We start from the raw sequence: 27,119 nt of genomic DNA on the forward strand, positions 1-27,119 counted from the left end.
AGTGACATGGATTTCCCAAGCACTTGGAAGGGGTCCCCCCCCAAGAGCAAAATCAGGAGGCTTATATACTTTTTAACAGTTGCTTACAACTCACGTGATCATATAGTGAAATTAGCATGAAAAGCGGCTATAATATTACTTCATTATTTTTTTGCTGTAATCAGGATGGGAACTAATGGGGGAGGCGAGATTAGTTCACAAACCTCCTTGCACCTGGAAATTAACTTTGTATATACTTTTTTTTTGCTACCTTCAAGGCCACGGTGAGCAAAACAGTTGCAGAGGAGTTACAAAGAACAAACACTTGCCCTTTTCTGTTCTACTTATACAGAGCCAGCAATTCTACACAAAGCGGTTATGTCATCTTATAACTAAAATAATCAAAGTTTAAGGCATATATTTTTTCTGATTCCACAGTCCCCCCCTTTGAGACTATTTAGTCTCACTTTAGCCTTAAATTTCCATTCTCATGAGCCCCTCTATTTCATCATGCAGCCTTTCATGTTTTCTTTCAATCTGCTCACACTTTTGTAACACCATTATTCTAGACTCTGCTGTGGGTTTTCTTGCCTTGCTAAAGCTTCTCCTGCTGGCTTTCACGCAACAGAGGATCAGTTGCACTAAGACATAGAACATTATCAGAACTATCAAGACAAACAATATTCCATACAGGATTTTCTTGCCAAGGGCCCCGAAATCTGGGAGCCAGGAGGTTAGCCAAGACCACATTTCTTCTAGACCCCAGTCAGTATTTTCTGAGGCCACTTGATGTAAGACCCTTAACTGATTTCGGATTTTGCGAATGTCAGTTTCGATTCGCATGTCCTGATTGACATAGACACAACAGGTGGAGTTTACTAAGACACATACTCCTCCCTGGGATACCAATAGGTAATCTAGGGCTATGCGGTGTTGTATAGTTACTTGTGAGATCTGGGAGATCTCTTTTTGCAGAGCCTGAATTGCATCCACAGTGGCATTTCCCATAGCTTCCATTGTGGCTGAAACGTTAATTATGGCTAGTTCCAATTCTCTTACTCCAAGCCACGGTATGAAGGTTCTCACAAATTGATGGAACCCTCTGTTTCTGGTAGCTAAGGGGTTAACCGCCCTTTTCATGTGATGGTTGAAATTTTTTACTTGTTCCAGATATATTGCACTATGCATTTCGAAACCAGTGATAACACGTCCAAGAGTGCATGCCCCCACCCAATTCCAGGGCAAGATTTTATGAGCCCTGTTTCTGCAGAGCCAGTAAAGGCCTGGGGCAGAAAGGGTACTCAAATCTCGACAGTTGTTTTGCCATATCCGGCACTTTCGATTGATATGCATCGTATAGGACGGTCCACGTTCAGCTGCTATCCTGCTGGACCAAGATATATTACAAGAAGTAAAATTGGAGTCAATGTAAAATTCCGATCTGTTTGCAATGAGAGCAACATGAGGTTCCTTAGAAAAGTTGTAGACCATGAATCCTGTACAATTGAGAGAGGGTATGTTACCCAACAGGATTCCACTGGTGCTACTAGGGCTATAATCTAGAGTAGTTAGGCAATGAGGCAATGTCCTATAGGTGTGGCTTTATTATAAGCTCTGGTGTTGTTGGATCTGTAACAGAAAGGCGCCTCTACTCTTGGGGAGATTATCCAGTTAGCAGGGGCGGCCCTCCATTCTTTAGGAGCGGACCGATGGGCAGCTAACGAGTAGTGTCTAACGAAGCCGCCGTTTATTGTTCCCCATTGCTGGAGGGATATTGGTACTCCGATCATTGGGATTCCTTGGTGTAGGTGTGCTGGGCTGTGAGAGCATATCCAGCAGTCACTTTTATTTCCAGCTTGAGCCACCGTACGGGAGATCTGCAAATACAAATTTTTCTCCCACCCCCCTTGGGTGATACTGAGATACCCAAGTGTGATATAAAAGGATATCAGTGCCATTTTTAGATACAGGAGGGACAAAGAATCTTAACAACAAACATAACCAGCACCAGTAAGAAAAAGAACACTACCAGCCAAACCCAGGATGGCAGCCAAAGTCTTTCTTCGTCCTCTGGGCTCAAGTTACCTAAAGGACTGATAATGTCGGCTCTTGGTCTTGATCGAGGTGGTGATCTTCCGAATGGGAGCATTCACTTTCTTTGAGGCCGAAGATGATATCTTCGTTCTTCAACTGATGAATCCGGCTGGGCTGAGGTGTTGGGTGCAGGGGAGAGGTTACTAGCACTTGCACTCTGATGCTCCTCACTTGCCTGAGTGAGGTCCTGAGGGTCTTTGTCCTTGGCCTCAGGGAAAGATCCCAACCTTGGTTGGAATACAGCTGCTTTGGGGTCCAATAGAGGTGATACCTTCTTGCAGTGCGAGGCGTGAGTCCACGTTTGGTGACCTTGGCAACGAACAGCAGAATTAGTGGTCAGAAGTACCTGGAAAGGTCCTTTCCATCTGGGTTGAAGTGCGTTTTTCCGTTGATAGACCTTTACGTAGATCCAATCCCCTGGTTCGAGGTTGTGACAGGGAACATCCGGTGGTTGAGGTAAGGCTTCTTGGACCTGTGAATGAACAGACCTGGCATACTTCATTAATGCCTTGCAATAATTTAGTACAGTTTCATCAGTTAATTGTAGGTCTGTTTGGTGAGGGGCAACAGGTGGTGTAGCTGGCATCCTCATGGGTCGTGCCATGAGTATTTCATAAGGGGTTAGGCCATGTTTTCTGTTAACAGTGTTTCTAATGTGCATAAGAGCAATGGGCAGTGCATCAGGCCATTTGAGGCCTGTTTCAGCACAAATCTTCGAAATGCGCGTTTTTAAATCAGAGTTTTTACGTTCTACAGCACCACTTGATTGTGGATGATAACTACAGTGTAGGTGTTGCTGTATGTTGAGTGCTTGGCAGATGTTTTTTACTATCTGTCCTGTGAAATGGGTGCCGCGGTCACTATCTATTGTGAGGGGCAATCCAAATCTAGGGATGAATTCTTTGAGCAATTTCTTTGCTACAGTGATGGAATCAGCATGTATGCATGGGTAGGCTTCCACCCATCCAGAGAACACATCAATAATAACAAGAATGTAGTCATAAGAACAGCACTTAGGTAGCTGCACAAAATCAATTTGCAGATTTACAAACGGTCCCCATGGAGGGGGATGGGCTGCAGGTGTCGTTTTTACCCATTGCCCAATGTTGTGAGCTAAGCAGATGGGACAGGAGCTACAGTACTGTTGTACCATGGAAGGAAAATTTGGGTAAACCAGTTTCTTTGTACTGTAGCAATCATCCCCCCTTTGCTCATATGGGCCACAGAGTGGGTTAAACGAGCAAGATGTGGCAAAAGCTCTCTAGGCGCCACCAGGCAGCCGTCCGGGGAGTGCCAGAGAGAGTTGGGGTGCAGTGAACATCCTGCACGCAGCCAGTCATTTATTTCCTTTTTTGGGGCCTGATTTTGAAGAAGGGCCAGACTTGAAAGGCTAGCCAAAGGAGACTGGTTTGCTGAAAAACAAACAAGAACACAGTTAGGAGCCTGTGGGCCAGAAAGGGCCACATTTCTGGCAGAACGGTCTGCCAGATCATTTCCTCATGTGACATCATCAAAGGGTTTCTCATGAGCTTTACATTTAACAATAGCAATAGCAAGAGGCAATTGAACAGCTTCTAAGAGCGCTTTTACATAACAGCCATGACTGATTTGGGTCCCTGATGAAGTGAGGAACCCTCTTTGTTTCCAGATTTGTCCAAAATCATGAACACCACCAAAAGCATACTTAGAGCCAGTATAAATGGTTGTGGTTTGATTTTTTGCAAGAATGCAAGCACGTGTTAAAGCAATGAGTTCAGCAACTTGAGCAGAACGAGCTTGGGGTAAAGAATAGGCTTCCAAAACAGCATACTGAGTGCATACTGCATATCCCGCAACTAATTTGCCTGCATCATTTCTAAGACAGGAACCATCAACAAACAAAACAAGGTCAGAGTTCGGGATAGGAATGTCCTTGAGGTCAGTTCGAGGGGTTAACAATTGAGTTGTGATAGACAGGCAATCATGAGGCTCACCATCAGAGGCAATAGGCAGAAGTGACGCAGGATTCAGAATTGAACAGTGATTTAAGGTTACATTTGCAGCTGACAGTAGAAGTTTCTCATATTTAGTAAGACGGGAATTGGAAATGTGCTGAGTTTTGCCCTTGAGCAGAAGGGCCATCACAGCATGTGGAACTGCAACGGTTAAAGAGTGTCCCAAAACTAGAGAATCTGCCTTTTCAACCAACAAGGCAGCAGCTGCAACTGAACGGAGGCAAGGAGGAAGTCCCGCAGCTACGGGATCAAGGGCAGAGCTGTAATATGCAATTGGGCGATGCTTTTCACCATGCAGCTGAGTGAGTACTCCTAAAGCGATTCCTTCCCGTTCATGACAAAACAAGGTAAAGGGTTTCTTATAATTAGGAAGTCCAAGAGCAGGAGCAAGAGTAAGGGCTTGCTTAAGGGCCACAAATGCTTGTTCGGCTTCAGGAGTCCAAGGGAGGGGTTCCGGGGTGGTATCATGAGTGAATGCTTGCAAGGGTTTTGCAAAAGCAGCATAACCCAGGATCCACTGTGTACAATAACCCGTTGCACCTAAGAATCCCCTCATCTGTTTTCTAGTCATAGGTTTGGGAATGTTGAGGATAGCTTCAACTCTACTAGGGGAAAGGTGTCGTTCTCCTACTGAGATATCATGCCCTAAATAATGTACCTTAGACTTGCAGAGCTGCAATTTAGATTTTGAGGCCTTGTGGCCTTTCTGAGCTAAAGCTGTGAGGAGTGTCAAAGTATCTTGCTTACAGGCCTCTAAAGTGGGTGAGGCTAACAATAGATCATCAACGTACTGAACAAGGGTGGACCCCCCTTTGAACATGATAGGATCCAAATCTTTTTTTAGGATCTGGGAAAACAGGGTTGGGGACTCTGTATATCCCTGAGGGAGTCTTGTCCAGGTATATTGAAATCCCTGATAAGTAAATGCAAACAGATACTGGCTATCCTTATGAACGGGGATAGAGAAAAAAGCAGAACAAAGATCCACTACTGTGAAATATGTAGCATATGAAGGGATACAGGAAAGAATAGTGGCAGGGTTAGGGACCACGGGGAAAGCGGGTAAAACAGCAGCATTTACAGCTTGAAGATCTTGCACAAAGCGATACATATCTTTACCAGGTTTTTTGACAGGTAGGATAGGTGTGTTGCAAGGGGAGCGTATTGGGACAATAATCCCTTGCTCAAGGAGTGAGGAAACGACAGGCTTGATCCCTTCCTCAGCTTCTTTTGAGATGGGGTACTGTGGGACACGAGGAAGTGGCTTGGCAGGGTTCAGGATGATACGCACTGGTTCAGCACTCAGCATGTGCCCCACTTCATTCGCATGGGTGGACCACAGCTGTGGAGGTACTCGTGCCAACAGTTCCTCTTGCAAGTAGGAAGTGTCAGGATCAGAGTACTCCTGGGTTAGCAAAGCCACAAGCTCGGTTTCCCCATGTTCCGGTACCTCAAGGTAAACACCATCTGGGCTACAATAAATCACGCATCCCAGTTTACACAGCAAATCCTTACCAAGAAGGTTGACAGGTGCACAGGGGCTAAGAAGAAAGGCATGATTTTCAGACAAAGGGCCAATAGAGATGGAGACAGGTTCAGAGACGGGATGTGGGATAGGTTGTCCGCCTATACCGACAGCATTTACAGTTTCAGGAGAATAAGGTAGAAAAGGAAACTCAGCAGCCTTTAGCATGGAGCGGGACGCTCCGGTGTCGACAAGACAGGAGACAGGTTTACCAGAAGTAAGGCATTCAACAAACGGACCAGATTGGTCAGTAGCAAGCAAAGGAGCAATGATGTCGCTGTCCCTCAGGCTGTCCTAGTCAACACTGGGAAAACTGACAGGAAGTGGAGGTGGGGGCTGGGGTCTGGGTCCTTGGCTGGGGCAGTTGGGGCATTCTGATTTCCAATGTCCTTCTTGCTTGCAATAATGACATTGGTTCCCATAGCCTGGGTTTTGTGGGCTCAAGGATCTATCTCTTCCCCTGAATCTACCCGGGCCTCCCCTTCCCCGTCCTTGTCCCCTTCCTCTACCTGGACCCTGCAACTGAGAAATCTGTAAGGCCATTAACTTAAACTCAGCATTGTCTTTAGACCGTTCCAATTTGTTATGAAAATGGTTAGCCGCAGCAAGGACTTCGGTTAAGTCTTTAGTTTCCCAGCCAATAATTACTGTTTGAATTTTCTCAGCAATTTTAGGGTTAAGTCCCTGGACGAATGCTGCCACTATTGCTTGTTTAGCATTTCCGACTGGGTTATCCATTCCTGAGTATCGTTCAAATGCTTGTTTGAGGCATTCTAAATAATCACTGGGGTGTTCATTTTTGTTTTGTTTACAGGTATTTATTTTGGTCCAGTCTGCCTTTTTTGGGCAAATTGTGAGAACTGCCTGAACCAAAGCATTTCTCTTGTTAATAAAGTCTTGGCCAATCCCTGGGTTTTGATCTGGCCAAGTACAGGCAGCATACAGACGTAGCATAGTTTCCTTGGGCAAAATCGATCGCATGAGCTGATTAATGTCAGCCCAGGTTGGATTATAACAATTTATAACAGTCTGCAATTCTTCCTGAAATTTTTCTGGGTCTTCCCTGATTTTTGGGAACTTTTGAGTTAAATTGTAGAGATAACCTGGAGTCCAGGGTGCATGCACAGTTACTATATTTTGTCCATCGGTGCCAATGCCTGGCATTTGTCTTAGGGGGTAAACTTGTGCAGTTCAGGATCTCAGATTGATGGGCGATCTTTCCATGCCTATTCCCATTCTTCTAAATACACCTGTGGTGGGTTGTGACCCAGGAGTAAATTGCCACACTGGTGATGATTGAGTGGTAGATATGGTGGATGAGTCCGGACTATTAAGCTCCGTGGATGGATTTACTGAAGGAGCTTCAGCTAATGGGTTACTAGCCTGGGCTGCAGCCTGATGTTGAACCGGTTGTTGCTGATGTGGGAGTCCCAGGAGAGCAGGGTTCGAACAAAGGTCAAGGATATCCTCTGCTGGCTCCGGTGGTGGGGGCACCCCGGGCAATGCTGGATACATCAGAGCGGTGGCCAGCGTGTAATTTGGGGGAGCAGCCAATTTCTCCAGAACAGCTTTTAACTGCTGTTTTAATTTTTCTTGAGAGTCTTTCAGGCTCCTAGTTTGAGATTCTGTCCGCCTTTTGGACATTTCATCATACCAATAAAAGAACGCGTCCCACTGATTTTGTGGTGTTTTGGATCCACGGGACTCTAACGCCCCTCTCAAGTGCACTATTTTATCCTGATCAAATGTTCCTTCCTGTGGAAAATGCTTCACAGGATCATCCCTAGTATACCAGTTCCACTTATCCAGGTACTTGCAAGTCTCGGGAGAATAGTGTGTGTACATAAAGTACGCCGGAGTCCCCTTAGAGGGGACAGGAACTTGTTTAGACTGACTTGTTCCCATTTTCAGTCACACAGGGAGACGTAGGAGAGGCTTATTTAGGATGTCCGGGCTGCTCAGTGCCTTGCCCCACAGTTTTTCACTGCCTAGACAAAAGGCTTCTGACCCAACACCGGCTCATAAAATGGAAATGGGGAGGGAAACACTAGAGGGATCCTTTCACTCCTGCTTTTGGCAGAAGCTACTAGGACAAGGGGTTTGGAAAAGACAAAATCACTCAGACGCCCTGTCCACTGGGTCACGAGGTTCCAGTTGGGCCCCCTTGCTTTCAAAACTGCCCTGTCAGGCAGAATTGGGGCGGCTGAACCCAACCGTAGTCTCAGTCCTGGTCAGTGGCTCATATTTCTAAATACACACACATGCACATTTATTCAGTCAGACAGACCTCCTACCCCACACCGCCTTCGTTAATTAACTACAAGCCCGATGTGCTGTTGGATGAAGGTGCCTCAAACAGTTTCTCCCTAAATAAAATGTACGTTACCAGACACAAAATGGGATCCTTTACCAGACAGAAAATTTTAGCCGGCAGTAAGGTTCAGACTGACCTGTTTTAACAAGGTTCAGATCCAGTTACCACGGCCAAGTTGGGAGCCTACAGGCAGTCCTCCTCCGAAACCCCAATAGAGATTTTGAATTAGGTCTCTTACCTCTCAAGTTTGGCGCCTCGGGGTTCGGGGGGGGCAGCCTGCGGTCCTCCTTCCTCAGCCTGTGTTCTGGATCCGAGTCACGGCACCAGGAATTGTCGTGGAAACACACGCAGCATACTTTTGGGTCAGGTCAGCAGAAGCTTTTATTCAAAAGAAACTACAGCTGTAGGGGGGATTCCAAAGTGACATGGATTTCCCAAGCACTTGGAAGGGGTCCCCCCCCAAGAGCAAAATCAGGAGGCTTATATACTTTTTAACAGTTGCTTACAACTCACGTGATCATATAGTGAAATTAGCATGAAAAGCGGCTATAATATTACTTCATTATTTTTTTGCTGTAATCAGGATGGGAACTAATGGGGGAGGCGAGATTAGTTCACAAACCTCCTTGCACCTGGAAATTAACTTTGTATATACTTTTTTTTTGCTACCTTCAAAGCCACGGTGAGCAAAGCAGTTGCAGAGGAGTTACAAAGAACAAACACTTGCCCTTATCTGTTCTACTGTACAGAGCCAGCAATTCTACACAAAGCGGTTGTCATCTTATAACTAAAATAATCAAAGTTTAAGGCATATATTTTTTCTGATTCCACACAAACATACACTGAAAGAACATTTTGTTCCCATCTTTGCAGTAAAGCTCACCTTGCAGAGAAGCAAAAACAAAGGGAGGGAGGGAGGGGAATTGGAGGGAGGTGAGAAAGGGTACAAAAAGTAAAAGGAAAGAAAAACCATAGGGTTAAACTATCCAGGGCGTTGCATTGGCATTGAAGCGAGTGCAATGCAAAATACAAAATAGAGCTCACACCTGATGAATTTAACACTGCGGGAGCTTCAGCAACCTCTACACAGAGAATTCTCACATGCTGTCAGGGATGTAGTGAGCTGAAAAGTAGGAGGGGAATGGGCACGTTCTCAGAAGCACTGCCTGCATGACACTTCCCGTAGGAAGATGCCCATTTAAATCCACAAATTAAAACCTCCCCAAAGCTGCTTCAAGCTATATTTATCTTCATGCCCACCAACGTCTCTATGGCACTAACCAGACACCTGGGAGCTGGCATGCAGATTCCTTAACAAGACCCTGACTTATAGCTGCAGAGGAAATAGGTGTATGTTCAGAAGGGGGAGAAAAGCATAGATACCACCAGTATTGTTAGTCACACCTTTGAATGAATGAGGAAAATCAAACAATTCTTTTCATCTTGCCAAACCATCACACAAAGGAATTGATCCTGTAAAGTGTTGAGCACCCACAACTCCCACCTACATCTGTGAATTCTGGGCACTCAGTGCCTTGTAGAACTGGGCCAAAAATCTTTCAATAAAATAAATTTGTGTTTTAAGCTTTGTCGTTCCCCCCGCCATTTAACCCTCAGCTTTCCAATCCAACCACCTTTCAGAGTGTCGTAGTTTTGCACACTTCCTACAAGCTTTTAGGATTTCATCTACCAGTTTGTGCAAATATTAAAAGGGGCACTGATGCTGCCAGCCAATATTTTATAGTGTTCGGTTTGTTTAGTTTGCAGTACCCCCTAAGAAGCTTGGAAATAACATTCCTTCTTTGACAGATTTTGTCCTTTTCTATTTGGCCAATAACATTTCTGCTGCAACATGGCAGAAGCCAACAGCTTTGTTTTGTTTGCTTCCTTGTTTATGCACTGGCATAACTGATAATGTCAGCAAGAACATACACACCTCGGAGAATACTGCTTGCCATTTAATTGCCACAGGCAAAGTCATCAAAGAAAGCCCTAAAAACACAGAGCAGGCGCTCTCTCTGCACTTCCCACAGACACATTAGTGAATGAAACTCTTTCCTCAGTTGAAAGCATAGGAAAGAAACAGTCACACTTTGTAACACCTCTGATTGAGGAAACATCTGAGTTCTCTCCAAATCTCAACCTCTTCCCTCCCAGCAGAGACAGCAGAGGCCAAACCGCAGCACATGTGCCACAAGTGGCACAGACAGACAGCCTCTGCGTATGGCACGTGCCGGATCAGGGAGGAGCAGGGAATACAACAGCAGTTAGGCAGGGAGCAGAAAGCAGAACAGCAGATCAGGCAGGGGATGGGGATTGAAGTGGCGTATGGGGAGTGTGGGGGGCTTACCTTGTGGCACGCCTGCCACCGGTGAGCCACATCCACATAAGCAGGGGCATGCATTTGTAGCAGCAAATTTGTGCCACTATTGTGTCACGGTGCACACCCCTGCCCCATGAGCTTTGCAGTGGATCACATTGCCTGGCTGCTCCATGTCTTGTGGGGGGGCAAGGGCACAGGGTGCCTCAGTGTGTGGCCAGCTGGGGAGCAGCCCTGGGCTGGCTACTCCCCTGTCTCTGTGTGCCTTACAGTAGGGGCTCTGCTGCACAACCCCCACACCGAGGCATGTGGAGCGCCCAAGCTGGGGCGCAGAGAGCTTCAAGATTAGGGAGCAGACAACCCAGGGCTGCCTACTCCCTCATCTCCACATGCCTCAGTACAGGAGCTCTGCAGCAAAGCCCCACACTGAGGTACATGGAGATAGGGGAGCATCCAGGCTTAGGCTGGCTACTCCCCTGACTTAAAGCGCACTGTGCATCCCAGCTAACTGGGGAGTGGCTGCCCCATCCTCAGTATGCAGAGACAGAGCATTTGTCTTCATGCAAACCACTCTGGCATGCTTTGCACTGCTTTTTTCTTCTGGGTTGGTTTGTTGTTTTTTTTGCTACCAGGAAATCCCAGTAGCAAATTTTGACCTGGCTGGCACTGCAAATCAACAGCACCATGCATGGTTTAACATGCAACACATCTGGTTTGTGACGCTGCAAAGAGATTTGCAGTGCGACAAACCACACGTGCCGGTATGTCTGGATCCGGCCACAGGGACCAAATGGCCTGGGTCAGCCAACAAATATGAAGTGCCAAAAGCATTTGCAGAGAGCATTCAGATGAAAAAAAAAAAAAGAGAGAGAGAGAGAGAGAGGTACCCCCTCCCCCCAGTCCCTCAAATTCCAGGTAATATCCAGGTAAAATAGGGTGAGGACAAATTAAGCGACTGCCCTCAGAGCTTATAACCTGGCTCCAATTCTAGACTGATCTGAGCTGATGATATGAAATAAATTGAAAAAAAATGAAAATACTGCAAAGGAAAATAGTCCCCAGCCAACTCTAGAAGGCTTCAAGAGGAGTCAGACTTACTTTTCAAGGAGGTAGAGAAAGGGTCACTCTCAAGCTACAATTATTAGCATGCTTTGTTCAATGATATGCTCCTCCTGCAGCACTATAACTCTACATGGATTTTTAATGTAGCCTCGGTATAATTTATTCACAGTTCACATTATTCTGATAAAAAGCACTTTTTTAACCTTAATAGAATTTTATTATGAGACTGTCACAAGGACGTATTTTATTTTCATTAATTCATTTTTGGATACCCAGGGCTTTATTTTAAAAAAATAAAGAAGATTGAAGGTGGTCAGCTTTTTACAACTATATATTCAGGGCTTGATGCCTCCTTGGCTTACACAATTATTGACATCTTTACAAACAGGATACTAAATAAGCCATACCAAATCAGAATAGCAGCACTTTACATTCCTGTGCAGAGCAGCAGATGGCTATGTAAGGATCGAGACAATGGAGAATGAGGGCTCTAGACGTTAAAATCCCTACGGATGTCTAGGAAACCTCAATCCTAAATACATCTGGGACATTAGAAAGTTCTGCACCTGAGCTAAAAAGCTTTGCATCTTAGGTGCATTCTTGCAATTGTCTAAACTTCGCCACAGACATAGCCAGAAAGGAGGTTGCAAATAACCACTAGGCACAATATCCTTTACATCTTCTTTCTTTTCCTATCTATTTAGTTATTGTTCTTGCTTACCCACATTGATTATATTACCTTCAGTCCAAAATGACTGTTGTCTTTTCCTGCCTTGTGCAGGGGGACTGGACCTGATGACCTACAAGGTGCCTTCCAGCCCCCTAACAATCAATCTATAAGGATCACTCTCAGTTTCCAAACAACTAATATAAGTGTACAGATAACTTTTTTCTGTCCTTTAACAGCCTGCTTCCCTTGTAAAATACAGATGAGTACTGCATGCCTGAGAGTGATGGCATTTCACTGTAGCTTGCTTCAAAGAAAGAGATTCATTTCCAATTTTGTGAATTGAGAGGATCAGGCCATGTGGATTCAATCCAAGGAGAGAACTGGGTGGGTGACCTCGTTTCATTACTTGCAATGGAACTGTGTCTATGCTGTTCTATAAAACAGCACAAATGTAAACGAGGTGTGAACTGCTTTCACATCTCATTTAGGTAACAGATGAGGCATGAAATGCATTTCACAGGCACTAGTACCAGACCTATACTGCTAAGACTTGTGACAATGAAGGATTTTTTTTTCTCTTGGAGCTCTGGATTAGCTCTGAAAGTGGTTACTGTAGGGAGGGAAAAATATCATCAAGAGATATGTCAGCTGTTTCTATTAGCTCTCTCAAAATATTTTGGACACTAATCAAAGTTCCTGGGGTCCTCTATTGTTCAAAAGATTGATATAGTTTCTATCGCACAAAAAAGCCACAACCAGATGGTGCCAAACAATGAAAAAAAGAAAGTCTGTGCTTTTAATGAGCATCTGAGCCAGATCTTCAAAAAAACTAGATTCACTTTCTAGAGTGAGAAGATTTGACGTGTCAGACAAGTCACTGTCATCTCTTTCTCTCTCTATGTGCAAGTGGTTTCTACATTCACTTGCCAATCACAAAATGCACTGTAACTGCCATTTTATAAAAATTGCCAGTAGCAGACCTCTTGTTAATGTGTAATGGTAATAGCACATGACTGCCATTACAGGAATGCAGGAAACATGTCAAAGTGTTAATAATGGAGTTTGAGAAAATAACTGTCCATTGCATCATATCCTAAATTAGAGAGAATTCAAGCTGGACAACCAGCTAAGAGACAGAGAAAGAGAGAAAGAGATGAAAATCAGGCCCCCTAAAAATCAGGCCATTTTAGAAGGATATTTGACAGACCCTGGAGAAGAGGCAAGGGGAATTCTGAAATGTATTTACATGCCAGTGGCATAGTTGAACAGTTCAGCAGAGGATAAAGTCATGATGGCTACTTCATGTGCTTAGGACACTAAAAATGTAAACATCCAACTAGAAATAAAATATTAATAAAGATGATCTTTAGCATGACACCCAAGAAATGTGGAAAGTGTACTAAATTGGGGATACAATGCAACAAACAAGCCACTCTGAATGTCCTCAGCTCTGTACAAATGTATTAACACAAAAAGGTTTTGAGGCATGTATTCACATTTTGAGCATCTTTCATTTGATACTATTTGGGAAATACCCAACTTAAAAACATTTTCAATGAAAAATATCACGCACTGAACTACAAAATTAGGCACACATTCATTAATTGACACAAGGAGAATATTTTTCTGAAGTTTCAGAATAACCTTAAATTTTATTAAGGTATGTTGCTATTACTACTACTACTACTATTATTGTAGCTAGCTCTTAGATGGTGCTTTTTATTGGTAGATCTGTGTGGTGACAATTTTGGACAGAAAACACATTCACAACAGTATAACTTGCATCCATTTTGTACGCTGATGTAAATTACACCAGAATACAGTGCAAACTATTAGTGGGCCCATCTACACTTGCAATTAATGCAAAGCAATAAACTCCAGAGTTTATTGTTCCTGGGTGCACCATTTTAATGTGTGCCCGGGACTGCAGCACGCTGAGTCAGGTTGGAGCAGCCCCGGCTGGCAGGCAGTCTGGGGGGTGGGAGGGTCAGCCTGCCAGCCGAGTGCTGCTCCCCCTGGCTCAACATGCTATGGAGGGGTTGGCTGGAGCATGAGGATGCTCCAGTGTGTGGCTGGCTGGCAGGCAGCTCCCACACTAAAGCACCCTCGTGCCCTAGCCAGCCAGGGCAGCACCTACACACATGCTACTATACAAGAGAAAACTTCACAGTGGAATAGTACTTGTATTTACAAGTACAACCCTGCTGCAGAGTTAATTAGTTTACTCTAACCTAATAGGGGTGCACTTGTAGATGCACAATATTTACTGCAGAGCTAATTAGTTTACTCCACAATAAACAGCTTGTGCAGACGTGCCCAGCTGTTCCAGAGTAGCTGTTTACAGTAGGTGCTATTACAGTGCCTCACCAATAGGAGGCAAAGAAACAAGTAAATAACCTGCTTACCTTCTGCAAGCAGCTGCTTTGAGGGCCTTGTTACATGTTGATTTTGGGCAGCTCTTGGAGCTCTTAGCCCCTGGACTGCCTGTATATTAACACCTTTAAGTGGTGTAAAGCATGCATTATGTGGCTCAAAGTTACACCTTCAGGGCACTAAGTTACACTTCCAAGTTGTATGGATCTTTAATCCACATAACCCAGCTCCTGTTCCATTAACGTGTGGCCACCCCCCACAGATGTGCTTCTCAAGTTGAAGTCCTTCAGTATCCCAGGATGCAGTGTCTCCTCCTACCGTCCTCTTCTGTGGGTTGTCACACTTCCGGCTTCTTAGTATAGCGGCCCAAGGACTGGAGCCACAGCTTTTTTGTTTCTCTAGTCTCTACTCCCCAGTCCAGGAACAGCCGCCCAAGGGACCTTTAACCACCAATGCTGAGTCAGTCTAGGCAGGCAGCCACGGCTGGACCTCAATGCCTACCCCCCCACCAACCCCTGGGGAGCAGAGGGAGTGTGGCCAGCCCCAAAAAGCCCACCAGACCCAGCCAGCCTCCAACAAGCCCTAAACTCCAGCCTCACAGCTCCAGCAGCACCTTGCTCCATGCACCCGATGCATATGCAGGCCAGTGAGAGCTGGCAGTGGCTGCTATGGGTTGTGGGGCAGCCTGCTATCGGGGAAGCCACTGCTCCAGGACAAGACAACTGTGGGTGGATCTGGGCTGTGGGCATGGGGCTCTGCTGCTGCCATGTGGATTCAGGAGCCAGCTACAGAGTGAAGCCAACTTGGGGGGCAGCTGGCTGCCACCACTGCAACCTCTACCACAACGACCAGCTTCCAGGGCCATATCTTGGACCTCCCCCACCCCAAGGTCCAGGGGTGTCTGTCTGCTGGCCTGGTGCACTGCTGGGCTGCCTCCACTAGAACCGGGGGCACCAAGGAAGGGGTGGGGGTGTGGATGGATGTGGGGTAAAGCTGAGCAGGGGGGAGGACGGAGGAGAGGAAGGGGAGAGGCAGGAAAGCAGCTGCATTCCCCTCAGGCTGAAGTTGCTCAGGCACTGGGAACAACCTGAAGGGTATGTGGCCAGGAGATGTGCCCAAATGTGTGTGACAGTGAGCCCAAAGCACGTGGGTGCCAGGAAGGCAGTGACCTCCCAACATAACCCCCTGCCAAGTCCCTCAGCCTCACTGTCAAGGGACCCTGCCACCTCCCTCCCCTCCCCACAGTCTAAAATGCTGCTGCTGCAGCAGCTGGGAGACAAATGAAGCATAGAGAATCACAGAGAAGTCAGGGTGGAAGGGACCTCCCTGCTCACTAGGCCTCTTGTGGCAAGTCACATTTGTGTAGGTGGGGCACTAGACCAGTGTTTCTCAACCTGCAGGTCATGATACAAAAGTGGGTCATGAGAATATTTGAAAGGGAAGTGAGCAAGTCCCAGAAAAACATGGAAAAATACAGGTATCCCCTTGCAGGGATGGCTGGGGCAACTGGAGGCAGCCAATGCACATGTCAGTGCGCACACATGAACGTGGCCGGCACGCAGCCAAGGAGGACTGTGGAAGTAACCCCAGTAGCTGGATGCAAGTAAGTAGGGGTTGGAGGGCCAGGGCTTGGGGTCTGTCTGGGGGGGCTGTGTGTGTGGGTGGGGAGGGGAGGGGATGGATGTGTGGTGGTTGGGCAGATGCCTGCCAGCACTGGGCCGGGGGAGCAGCCAGGCATCAAGGCTGCATCAGGACAAGGGATGAAGGGGAGGCACTGGCCCGGCTGAGCCAGTGGCACCAGTGCCCATACTCGCAGGGGTGGAACCACTGGACTAGACTAAAGGTTTCTAGACAAAAGGTATGACTGCTCCAAACTCTGCACTAAGCCGATCAACACTTGTGTGACTCAAAGCACAACATGTAACAAGGTCCTGGGACAAGTGTAGACACACAAAACCTACATTGCAGTAACTTACATTGGTGTAGTTTTATCCCTGATTTTTCCTTGAGCAATTCTACACAAATTCAAGTGGCTTTCACTGTAGAGCTGAATTTCATATGCCTATTCCTTGTTTACAATAAAGGATTAGGCTTGCATAAATGTGTTGCTTATTCCTAGCTCTTATACATGTGATTCCTCTACTGTTCAATGAGGTTCAGTAACACAATTTACTACCAAGTGTCATTTTTAAAAAACAGAGCACAGTTAATGTGTGCATATACATTTACTGTGATAAATGATGGATCTGTAGTAGCGAGTGAAACAGAAATGCTAAGAACCCAATGATTTAGCCATTACTCAGACAACATGAAAATGTGGGAAATCTACCTGAATAAAAAGTACACAATTAAACTACAAGTTGGTGAAAAACAACAAGAAAAAGCCTAAAATTGAGGGGCAAGTGAGAGGCTGATAGTCCTAAACACTGTAAAAACGTGTGCGATGACTTCTCATTAGCAAGACTTCTCTTCTTGAGCGTCTCCCTCCAACTTAGTAGTATTTATACCTAGGACTAGCATTCTATCTCCCTTGCTCTATTAAATTTAACCAGTAAATGTCAACCCTCCTGGGCCACCTTCGCTTTCACAGTTAAACAGTTATGAATCGCTTTGCTGGTCCTAATGGTTTTGGTTATAGGCAAAAGCTTTTTTCTACCTGAATGATTAAGAACTGCTTCCCCTCCCTTCTTTATCTTTCTTTTCTTCCTTTGTTCTTGACCGCACACAAACCGTTCTCATTTCTCTCTTGGCCCCTTTCTTTCCTGGTTATATTTACCCTTTCCCAGGAATTTCCATCTTGCCTTCTATCCTTTTTCCTCTGTTGCTTTCTCTCCCTCTTTTCTTTCTTTCCTCTTCCCTCAATAGCCATTCCTGCTTCACACCCATCCTTCTTTCTATACATTCTGCTTGGCTCCCATTTCTGTCTCTGTCTGACCTATTTTGCTCCTCCCTGGCATGTTCTTCCCCTTAAGCTTCTCCCCACTCACTACGCACTTTGGAGATGCAAGAAAGCTGTCCTCAAATGGTTTGTACCCTGCCAATTAATCTGACTTAAAGTGGTAATTGTCATGGGATGCCATCTCAGCAGCACCTCTGCATTTGCTCTCATTTAATATACAGTGTAGAAGTGTTTTCTTCAGAGTGCAGTTTGCATTTCTATTTCATTTCTCTCTTCATAGGTACTTAAAATGCACCATCTACCCAGTATGGGGGCATCTTTTCTGAGCAGGAACCCTATGTTCTGTACAATGTGTCCAAACCACATAGCAGAAGTGTCAATCAACATCACACTCCTCCCTTTTGCCACCAGTGTTTTCCAGTTCATCTGTCTAGATAAATGACAGCCATTTGCAAATCTTCTTGGAGATGAAAGGTTCAGTAGATGATCTATTTGGTGGTCAAAACTGTCTCAGTTCATCACTTAAGTGACTATGAACACTGACCATTAAATCTATTTATTAATACAATAGAAGGTCTTGAGCAGCTTGTATATCTTTGCCAAGTGTTCAGAACATCTCAAACATCTCTCTCAGCAAATCAATTAGTTTATCTTTGTCATTTTTCCTATTAATATCACTATTTTTATATGCCTTCTGCAACTTCATCAGCTGTGATTCATGGTGCTCACCTAGTAAAACAGCTGGTCGGCTGTCAGAGACAGTCCAGCCAAACTCAAGTGAAGCATTGTATGAAGGGTCAATAAAAATGCTTGCACTCAAATCCTATTAAGTGCTGGGCATCAGCTTCCACCCTCCAGAAATGGAAGGTTACAGATCTTAATAAAGTACACAGATTCCAAATAATCTTCTAGACCAGGTATGAGTAAAAGGAGGAGCTAAGGGAACTATATAGTATGGGGAATTTCCAATTTTTCTCAGTTTTCCTTTGCAGTCGCATAGGAGAAGCCAATGTCCATCCCAAATTCCAAGAGAACCACCTCAAGAAAGCACAATACAGTTCCCTCTTGCACCCACCAAGAACATAATGCTGTTGACTCAATCTCCTTATAACCACAGCTCCTGAGGTCAGACACATTCGAGAACTAGGCAGCATTTCTTTCTATCCTCCTACAAAGTCGGAACAGCTGCTTCTGCAATTCCCTTAGCACTTACAAGCTCCTAGACGGTTAGACTACATTTGAAACTAAAACTTGACTCCCAATATGGGAGCTTAATGACAGCAGAATGTGAGGCTGAACAGATCTGAGACACTTTTAAAGAAGCCTCTTCTAATAAAGTCATACAGTACCTTAGTTATGATGCGTACCGGTATAACAGCCTAAGGAACTAATGCCAAAGGACTAAATTATTGTCATGCTTTCTGCCTGGCAAATAAATTTTCTGGTGCATTTCTGGACAAATACCAATGGGAAACAATAATCTATTGACTGTTACAGTAAGAGATGTTGATGCTGTGATAATGCTCTCTTATTTGTATTTTAGCAAGGGCTGATCATAGACACCATTTATATAATAAATCTACTGGTGCAACAGAGTGACAGCTATTTAGTGAGCCACTACTTACCTGCTGCTTTCTGATCCTCCCATGATGTTCTCAGTATTGCATGATTCAGGAAGTCATTGCCACCTGAGGATGCCCAGCATCTCAAAAAAAATACGTATTTTACCAGACACCTAGTCTTACCCCACTTCAATCACAGTCTACCTAGTCTACAGTTCAATCACAGTTTACCTGGTCTTTCCCCACTTCAATCACATGAGCCTTGATCTCTAAGTATGAAGAGAGATGGAAGTAACAAATTATAGTCCTCTAGGTACCTTTTTTGAAGGTCTGGCTTGTGTCTACGTTTTATCAGTGAATTATGGCCACGCTATTGGATTAGCTGCAAATACAGGATGCATTTATCAAAATATAAAGAAAAGAGCCATCTCTGAGTCTAAAATCTAGACAAATCCTTATTTTGTAATTCATGTTCTAATAAAAAAACAAGAAATGATCAAGTTACTCTTATGCTATTGTCCATCAGCACTATACCACTCTCACTATTTCTGGTCTCGCACTCCCCCTCTTTCCTTTTCTACCTTCCCCCTTGAGTCTGAAGCTATGTTTCACCTGTAAAACCGATAAAACTCTTTAATCATGCAGTCAGACTCTATTAAAAGAAAGCTATTAATTCCAAAGATATATTTCCAGATGTTCAGGGAATAAAGGTTTTCTTCACATTTCTGTGAGGGTCTTAACACAAACATCTGCTAAATGAAATAGAGGAAAAATCAAAATACACTTGAAACCAAGTTTTTCATACTTGGGTGCTTAAAGACAAGAACCACAATCTATATTTAAAATGTCCTGTTTTTCAAAAAAGTTAGCTCCCTTTATTCAGTGCTTAATTTTAAGCATCCACATTTTAAAGTGCTGATTTTAGGATTAAGTTGTGTCTTAACATGCCTGGCATGCCTAAATTAATAAAAAGAAAAGAATAATTAAAAAAAAAACAGCTTATGGAGAGCATTTAATGGGAGGCAACATTTGTAGAAACATATAGTTTGTGCAACACTGAACACACCACTATGTGGTACTGCAGGATTACTCATAATAAGCCCCAGGGCTTTAATAGACACCTAGAAACAGCTAATGGTTACTGCACATGCCTGTGTAAGACCCTGTACAATTGCTGAAGACAGGAATATTACTCATGGTGACTGATTATTAAAGATATATCCAGCCTAGCAAATTCCAAGACTGGACTGGACCAGAAAACCCCTAGAGATCCTTCCAACCCTATAATCCCATGATCAGCAACATATTTTCAAGAAATTTGTGAATACACAAAAGTTCTGAATAGTTTTACTTCAGGGTCATTACAGAAAATCTCAGGAATACATTTGGGCTTGATCCAATCATCCTTGCTCATGAAAGCATGCCTGCATACCTCAATGAAATTATTCACAGGTGTTATGCTTTTTTTTTTTCTTCCATATGTCATCATATACAATGAAATCTAAAGCATTCTCGAATGAAACTACAGATTATGCAGAAATTATAATGGGACCTAAAATTTATTAAAAAAACAACTCTCATACACATACAGTCCCTGTTCCTACTCCCACTGAAGTGGAAAGCTGCTATTGGGGTTCAATGTTGCAGCATCAGACCATGCTAAAAGAGCTCTGAGAGGGACATTTAGAGCTTAAAAAAAAAAGGGGGGGGGGAACCCAACCCCCAAAACCTGGCATGCAGTTTTTAAGAGAATTAGCATTTAAACTAAAAATAGACCCCAAAATCCATCCATTTAGGACTGGTATGGTTATTGTTAAACTACTAGTTATTAATTTATTTATTTATACGTTTTAAAGAATTTCGCAAATGACTAGAACATCTTCCAGCTTGACTGCTTGAGCCACAGCGCAAACCAGGGAAAAGCTTGCACTTAACAACAGTATCCAACTGATCTTTGCAGGATTGCAAATACTGTACAGAACACTGTTTACTCAGGAGTGCTATTAGCCACAGGGCCTCTCAGCTCCAATTGTTAGGGAACATTCATTATCAGAATCTCATATAAAAATCGCGAGAAGGAAGCAAATATGACGAGGCAATGTTCTTGGTGTTTCTTATGCAACTGCCTCTTGGGGCTAATTAGAGCTGCTTTTGTAATTCACAAGCTATAAATTCCTTCAGATGCTTTTGGAAACAGTGTGTGATCTCCTTGGTGAGATCCGGGTTTGTGCTGATTCTGCAAGTCAGCTAAACATCCCAAAGCATGTAACAATCGGACTGATTAACAGCTAGGAGAAAGCTGAGCTCAGAAACTGAATAATGGCTGCAGGTTTGTTAATTTGCTGTTTCCCTTCCTCACTCACTTAAGGTTAATTGTAGATCCTGTACAAGTCTACACTCTATTCTCTTGCTACTTTTTTAATTAGCTTGATAACACCATCTTATTTAATGACTGACCACAGCTAAGAGATGGAACCAGCTATTCCTGAGCAATAAAAAGAGCAGCTCAAAGTGGTTGGATGTGATAAGGAAATGTAGCTTTTCTTTCTGATACCTTTCTTTTTTTGAGGAGGTGCGGGGAAGAAACAAAGGTGGAATAGCCATATTTTCAACGGGTAGGGAAAGCAATAAATGCTAGATGCTTTAGGAAGTACTGCATTCTGATTGTTTGGCAGGTATCCAGCTAACTCAGCTACTATGAAGATGGGTACTGAAAAACCTGTATATAGACAGAGGGAGATTTTTTCCTCTTTACATTCCTGTAGTGCTACTGAATCATTGAGGCCTATAAAAAGGAAGGACTATGAGGCTATTCTTTAGGGTAATGGTTGTATTTTACAGTCCTCTGGGACAGACCATCTGTACTCCACTAAGGATCTTGGCCCAAACTGTGTTACTGATGACTATGCAGATGAGCCAATATCCCCTCAAGGAGTTAGGGGACACAGAGGTAGCAGGGTTCAGGTCCACTCTGCTCCAAGTCCCAGCTCAGGGCCCTGCTCAACTAGGAGACATGCCCTCAACACATATTGCTGGGATGCTTCCTACTTCCCTACATGCGTGCCATCACTCTGGCAGGCTTTTCTGGTTCCTTCTTTGTCTCCAGCAGTACATACCTCACCACTGCTTGGCTCCCATATTGGTACTACCCACAAGGACTCTTCACCTCTGGTGATCCAACCAAGTCTAAATACTTTCCTAAACACAAGTTTAATCTATAAAGCGGAACTCTTCCCCTCCCTCCCTGGCTCACAATCTTTATGTCCCCTGGAGTGGGTGGAGTTCAATGTGGTCCTTTGACTACACCTCAAAGGAGAAACCTCTGCTTTCCTTGTACTATACACTTCCATTCCCTTTTGCCCCGTGCAGATTTTACAAACACCATCAAAGGGCCCAATTCACATGACCAGAACAGTAGCCTCAGCTCTTCAGTGGTAAAGGACTGCATGGAAATGTGGCTTTAAGACACTGCTCTGTTCCTCATACCCTGAAATCAAACGTGGGTCAAAAAAGACTCTGCTACAACTTAGAGCAACCCCAAACACATTCCACCCAACCCTTGGCAGGGTTGTTATGTAGGATCTTGAAGTTCTCTGTGGTTCAGTGGTAGAATCCTTGTCTGACACACAAGAGACTGGGGTTTCATAGATTCATAGAAGTAGGGTCGGAAGGGACCTTGTAGATCATCAAGTCCGACCCTCTGCCCTGGGCAGAAGAAAACTGGGCTCAAATGACCCCAGCCAGGGGTCAAGCCTCCGCTTAAAGACCCCCAGAGTAGGAGCCAGCAACACTTCCCTTGGAAGTTGGTTCCAGATCCTAGCCACCCTAACTGTGAAGTAGTGCCTTCGGATGTCTAATCTAAACCTACTCTCTAACAATTTGTGGCCGTTATTCCTTGTTACCCTGGGGGGCGCTAGGGGGAACAGGGTCTCTCCCAAACCCTGCTAGTCCTCCCTAGTGAGTTTATAGACGGCCACCAGGTCCCCCCTCAGCCTTCTCTTGCGAGGAGGTTAAGGTCCCGTAGCCTCTCTTTGTAGGTCCTGCCCTGCTATCCCCGGATCATGTGGGTGGCCCTCCTCTGGACCCTCTCAATGTTGTCGACATCCCTCCTGAAGTGTGGTGCCCAGAACTGAACACAGTACTCCAGCTGTGGCCTGACCAGTGTCGCATAGAGGGGGAGGATCACCTCCTTGGCCCTGCTTGAGATTTATCTGTGGATGCACAACAAGGTATGGTTAGCCCTACTGACTGAGACCTTGTATTGTCGGCCCATGTTCATCTTGGAGTCAATAATGACTCCAAGATCTCTTTCTGCCACCGTGCTCTCAAGAAGGGAGTTTCCCAGCTTATAAGTGTGCTGCTGGTTCCCACTGCCCAAGTGCAGCACCCTGCACTTGTCAGTATTGAAACCCATCCTATTTTCATTAGCCCACCCCTGTAACCTGTCCGAGTCCTGCTGTTATCTGTCCTTCCCTACTAGCGTGCCCACCTCACCCCAAATCTTGGTATCACGAGCAAATTTAAACAGGCTGCTTTTTACCCCATCATCCAAGTCACTAATGAAGAAATTGAACAGTGCAGGCCCGAGGACCAAGCCCTGGGGGACTCCACTGCCCACTTCCCTCCAGGTCGAAAAAGACCCATCTACGACTACCCTCTGAGTATGACCCTTCAACCAATTTCAATCCATCTGACTGTGTAGGCATCGATGCCAGTCACCTAGTTTTTTGATGAGAATGGGGTGGGAGACAGTGTCAAAGGCCTTGCTGAAGTCCAGAAAGACTACATCCAGCACGACATCTGCGTCCAATGCTTTTGTGACCTGATCATAGAAGGCAATCAGGTTGGACTGGCAGGACCTGCCCCTAATGAAACCATGCTGGTTGCCCTTGAGCATCATCTCTGCTGCTGGCCCATCACAGATGTGCTCCTTGATGATCTTCTCAAAGAGTTTCCCCAGGATTGAAGTAAGACTAATGGGCCTATAGTTGCCTGGGTCCTCCCTCTTCCCTTTCTTGAAGATGGGGACCACGTTGGCTTTCTTCCAGTCACCTGGCACCTGGCCAGAGCACCACAAGCGCTCATAAAACTGTGCCAGGGGCCCCGTAATAACCCCTGCCAATTCCCTCAACACCCTGGGGTGGAGAGCTTCTGGACCTGCTGATTTGAACACGTCCAGCCCCGTCCAGAAGCTCTCTAACCTGGTTCTCCCTGACCGTAGGCCTAGTGGCATTTCTCCTGAGTCCGTCTGGAATCCTGGTTGGGGAGTCCTGGTCCCTGCACAGGAAAATGGAGGCAAAGAATTTGTTAAAGAAGTCAGCTTTCTCCTCTGGTGCAACCACCAGATTGCCAACCATATCCTGCAGGGGCCCCACATTACCCGGTGCCTTCTTCATTCTCCCTATATATTTAAAAAAAGGACTTTTTGTTATCTTTGATCCTTGATGCTAGCCCTAGCTCCATATCTGCCTTAGCTTTTCTAACAGCCCCCCTACAGACCCGAGCAGTGGAGGTATACTCCTCTTTGGTGATAGCCCCTCCCTTCCACCAGGTTTACGCCTCCTTTTTGGCAATCAGGTATTCATGAATGCCCTTGGTGAGCCAGGGGGACTTTTGGGCACTCTTGCTCCCCTTGCTTCTTGTTGGGATTGTCACCTCTTGGGCTCTAAGTATCGACTCTTTAAGGAATGACCGCTCATCTTGGCCCCTACTCTCAAGGACCCCAGCGCCTCTCCCACTAATCTCAGCTCATTTAAGTTGGCCCTCTTAAAGTCTAGGACTACTGCCTTGCTGCAGTTCAATTCCTGGGTTCAATTCCTGGATGCTGATACAGCTACAGCCATGGAGTTACCAAATATCTGGACCCAGCCTGGCCTTTGGATTCTGTCTCAATATGTACAAAGCTCCCCTATGTAGGTAGAAAGAGAAGATGGTTGTGGGAGAAATAAATGTGTCAATCAGGAGTGACTGGTACCTCCTGAATCTGGGAGGGCACTCGCGGAAGCCGCCGACCTTGTCAGGGAGGGCACCAGGCCTACCAGCAGCATCAATGTCAGCTGTCGGGGGGGCACTGGCCCCATCAGAGGGAGCATGTGCACCCCCTACCAGTCACCTATGGTGTCAATGACACTGGCATCATTGGAAGAGCAGAGATGACAGAGTGGTAATATGATTAGGTCAGGCATAGATAAGTAGTAGCAGGTAACAGGGGCCATAAAGGTGATCACAAGAAATCAAAGCTGAACATAGTGGAGAAGTTTAAGAACATTCTCCAGATTCAAAGACAAGGGCCAGCATAGTCAGTTCAATAAGAAGAAATGACAATCTTAGCAGCTATTTTGTATGGACTGGAGGTAGAGAATGTGGGTATCAGAAAGGTAAATGAGAATAATAGTACATAAATCAAGCTGGAAGATGATGAAGTCACAGATGACAGTTTTAGCTATGGGACCATAAACAGATTTTAAAACACAGTGTTTAGCTGCTTTTCTACAGTAAATAGAAATAAGAGAATTGATGGATATTAAATTTGTTCTTCCTACTCCAGCTCATGTTCCAATGCCTGTCCACAGTGTAATGTCACTAGAAATGGAACTAACAGTGATTTGTCTTTTTTAGCTGCACCAAGTCTGAAAGATATAAATGAAAACTTTGTTTAAAAACAAGAGTTGAGAAAGAAAGTTATATAAATGGAAACATGACAGCAAATTAGTACCAAATGTTTCCCACTCCACCACTACAATAAAAAGAAGTTGTATTACACAAAGCTAAAGTGTTAAACATGGAATTACTAGTTGGTTTATAGTACATTTACAACTTGCATGCTAAAAGAATTCCAATTTGTTTTGTAGAAGCAAAATCATAGCCCAATTACCGTATGTATGAACCTCATATCTTTCTCAGCCAAACATACAACTGAACCAATAACTGAAAAATCCTGAGTTTATTACTCAGCTTTGGCTTAGTCCTAACTCTTAGCAGAAGTTTTACCTAAAGAACAAGGACTCTTCATGTAAAACAAGTTTGTATTTCAGGGTTTAAGCCCTGTGTTTTCAAAACATACATCAAAGGCCAGATAAAGTAACAAAGTGGCCAAATTCAGCCACAATTGTTCAGTCCATTTTTTGGTATCAAAGGGTTTTGAAAACTCTAACTTCTTGATTAAAGGTGCTTATGAAGGAATAGTGTTTTGGATTTTTTTTTTAATCTTGCCTCCAGGTGCCTCAGGATACAATTGACAGAAAAACAATTAAGAGTCAGTTTGGCCTGGCACCCAGATCTCTTACAATATTGGTCCAAATCTTATTTAAATTATATAAATCCTATCAGATTAGCTACAAAATAGAGCTCAAAAGTTCCCAGGACTAAGGCTTTTGAGAATTTCATTTTTCAGGTACATCTAGCTTTAGCTTAGACTGATATGAGAACCAGTTTTCTCAAAGCATTCTACCTTCAGATGCACAGGCGTATGAAATGCCAAACAATGAAAAGAAAAATACTGTAGTCAGATTTGTTCAAATCACTTTGTCATGCACTGGTACAGAGGATATACTTATATTCCTGGTTCTAGATGTATTTCTGGTTCTAGCAGTGCTCCCCATTTGAAGCAGAAAGGAAAGATTTTTTCAAAGTAGCCCCACATAAAATGCCAGGTTGATAGGTACAGATGTGCCAACACTTAAGGTACGTCTACCCAGCAGCTGTAGGTAGCATATGTTGGCACACCTGAACTAATATTAATCTAGGCTGGGTAGGGTACTAAGAAGGGTACTAGGCCACGTAATGGCCTAGTGTTCAGCTGCTAAATACCGATAGACCCAGGCAGGCTTTCCCTGGAAGGCCATGACTCTCCGTCTTTCCTTCTACCAGTACCTGAGCTAGACATATCAAAGACAACTGTGGGGTATGTACCTCTGCACTTCAATCACACCTTCAAATACAAGACAGATCTAACCATGGTTAAAACACAGCCACAGCTGAAACAGCACCAGATGTTCCCCAGCAAGGGACATGAAGGGTAACAAGAAGGGTTTCTATAAGTACAAGAGGAAAATGAAAGTGTGTACATCAGGGAAAGTGTGGGTCCCTTGCTTAATGGGGGAAGTCAAGCTTGTGACAGAGGATGTAGAAAAGGCTGAAGTGCTCAATGCTTTTTTTGCCTCAGTCTTCACAAGCAAGGTCAGCTCCCACACTGCTGCACCTAGCAGCACAGTTTGGGGAGGAGGTGAGCAGCCCTCAGTGGTGAAAGAACACACTAGGGACTACTTAGAAAAGCTGAACATATACAAGTCCATGGGGCCAGATGGGGTGCACCTGAGGGTCCTGAG

At 44.7% G+C, this 27,119-nt stretch overlaps 1 protein-coding gene across 1 annotated transcript; it reads right to left on the reverse strand.

Moving 5' to 3' along the window:
• Nucleotides 1-289: 289 nt before the first annotated feature.
• Nucleotides 290-8,677, reverse strand: LOC132250879 (endogenous retroviral envelope protein HEMO-like). The gene is made up of 2 exons (XM_059728721.1): nt 8,145-8,677; nt 290-2,545 (listed from the first exon to the last, which is right to left on the reverse strand). Exon 2 carries the CDS (start codon nt 1,468-1,470, stop codon nt 454-456), a length of 1,017 nt encoding a protein of 338 aa, XP_059584704.1. The 5' UTR covers nt 1,471-2,545; nt 8,145-8,677; the 3' UTR covers nt 290-453.
• Between the last annotated feature and the right edge of the window lie 18,442 nt (nt 8,678-27,119).

The sequence above is a fragment of the Alligator mississippiensis genome, chromosome 5 (assembly GCF_030867095.1).
Source record: "Alligator mississippiensis isolate rAllMis1 chromosome 5, rAllMis1, whole genome shotgun sequence".
NCBI classification, from domain to species: domain Eukaryota; kingdom Metazoa; phylum Chordata; order Crocodylia; family Alligatoridae; genus Alligator; species Alligator mississippiensis.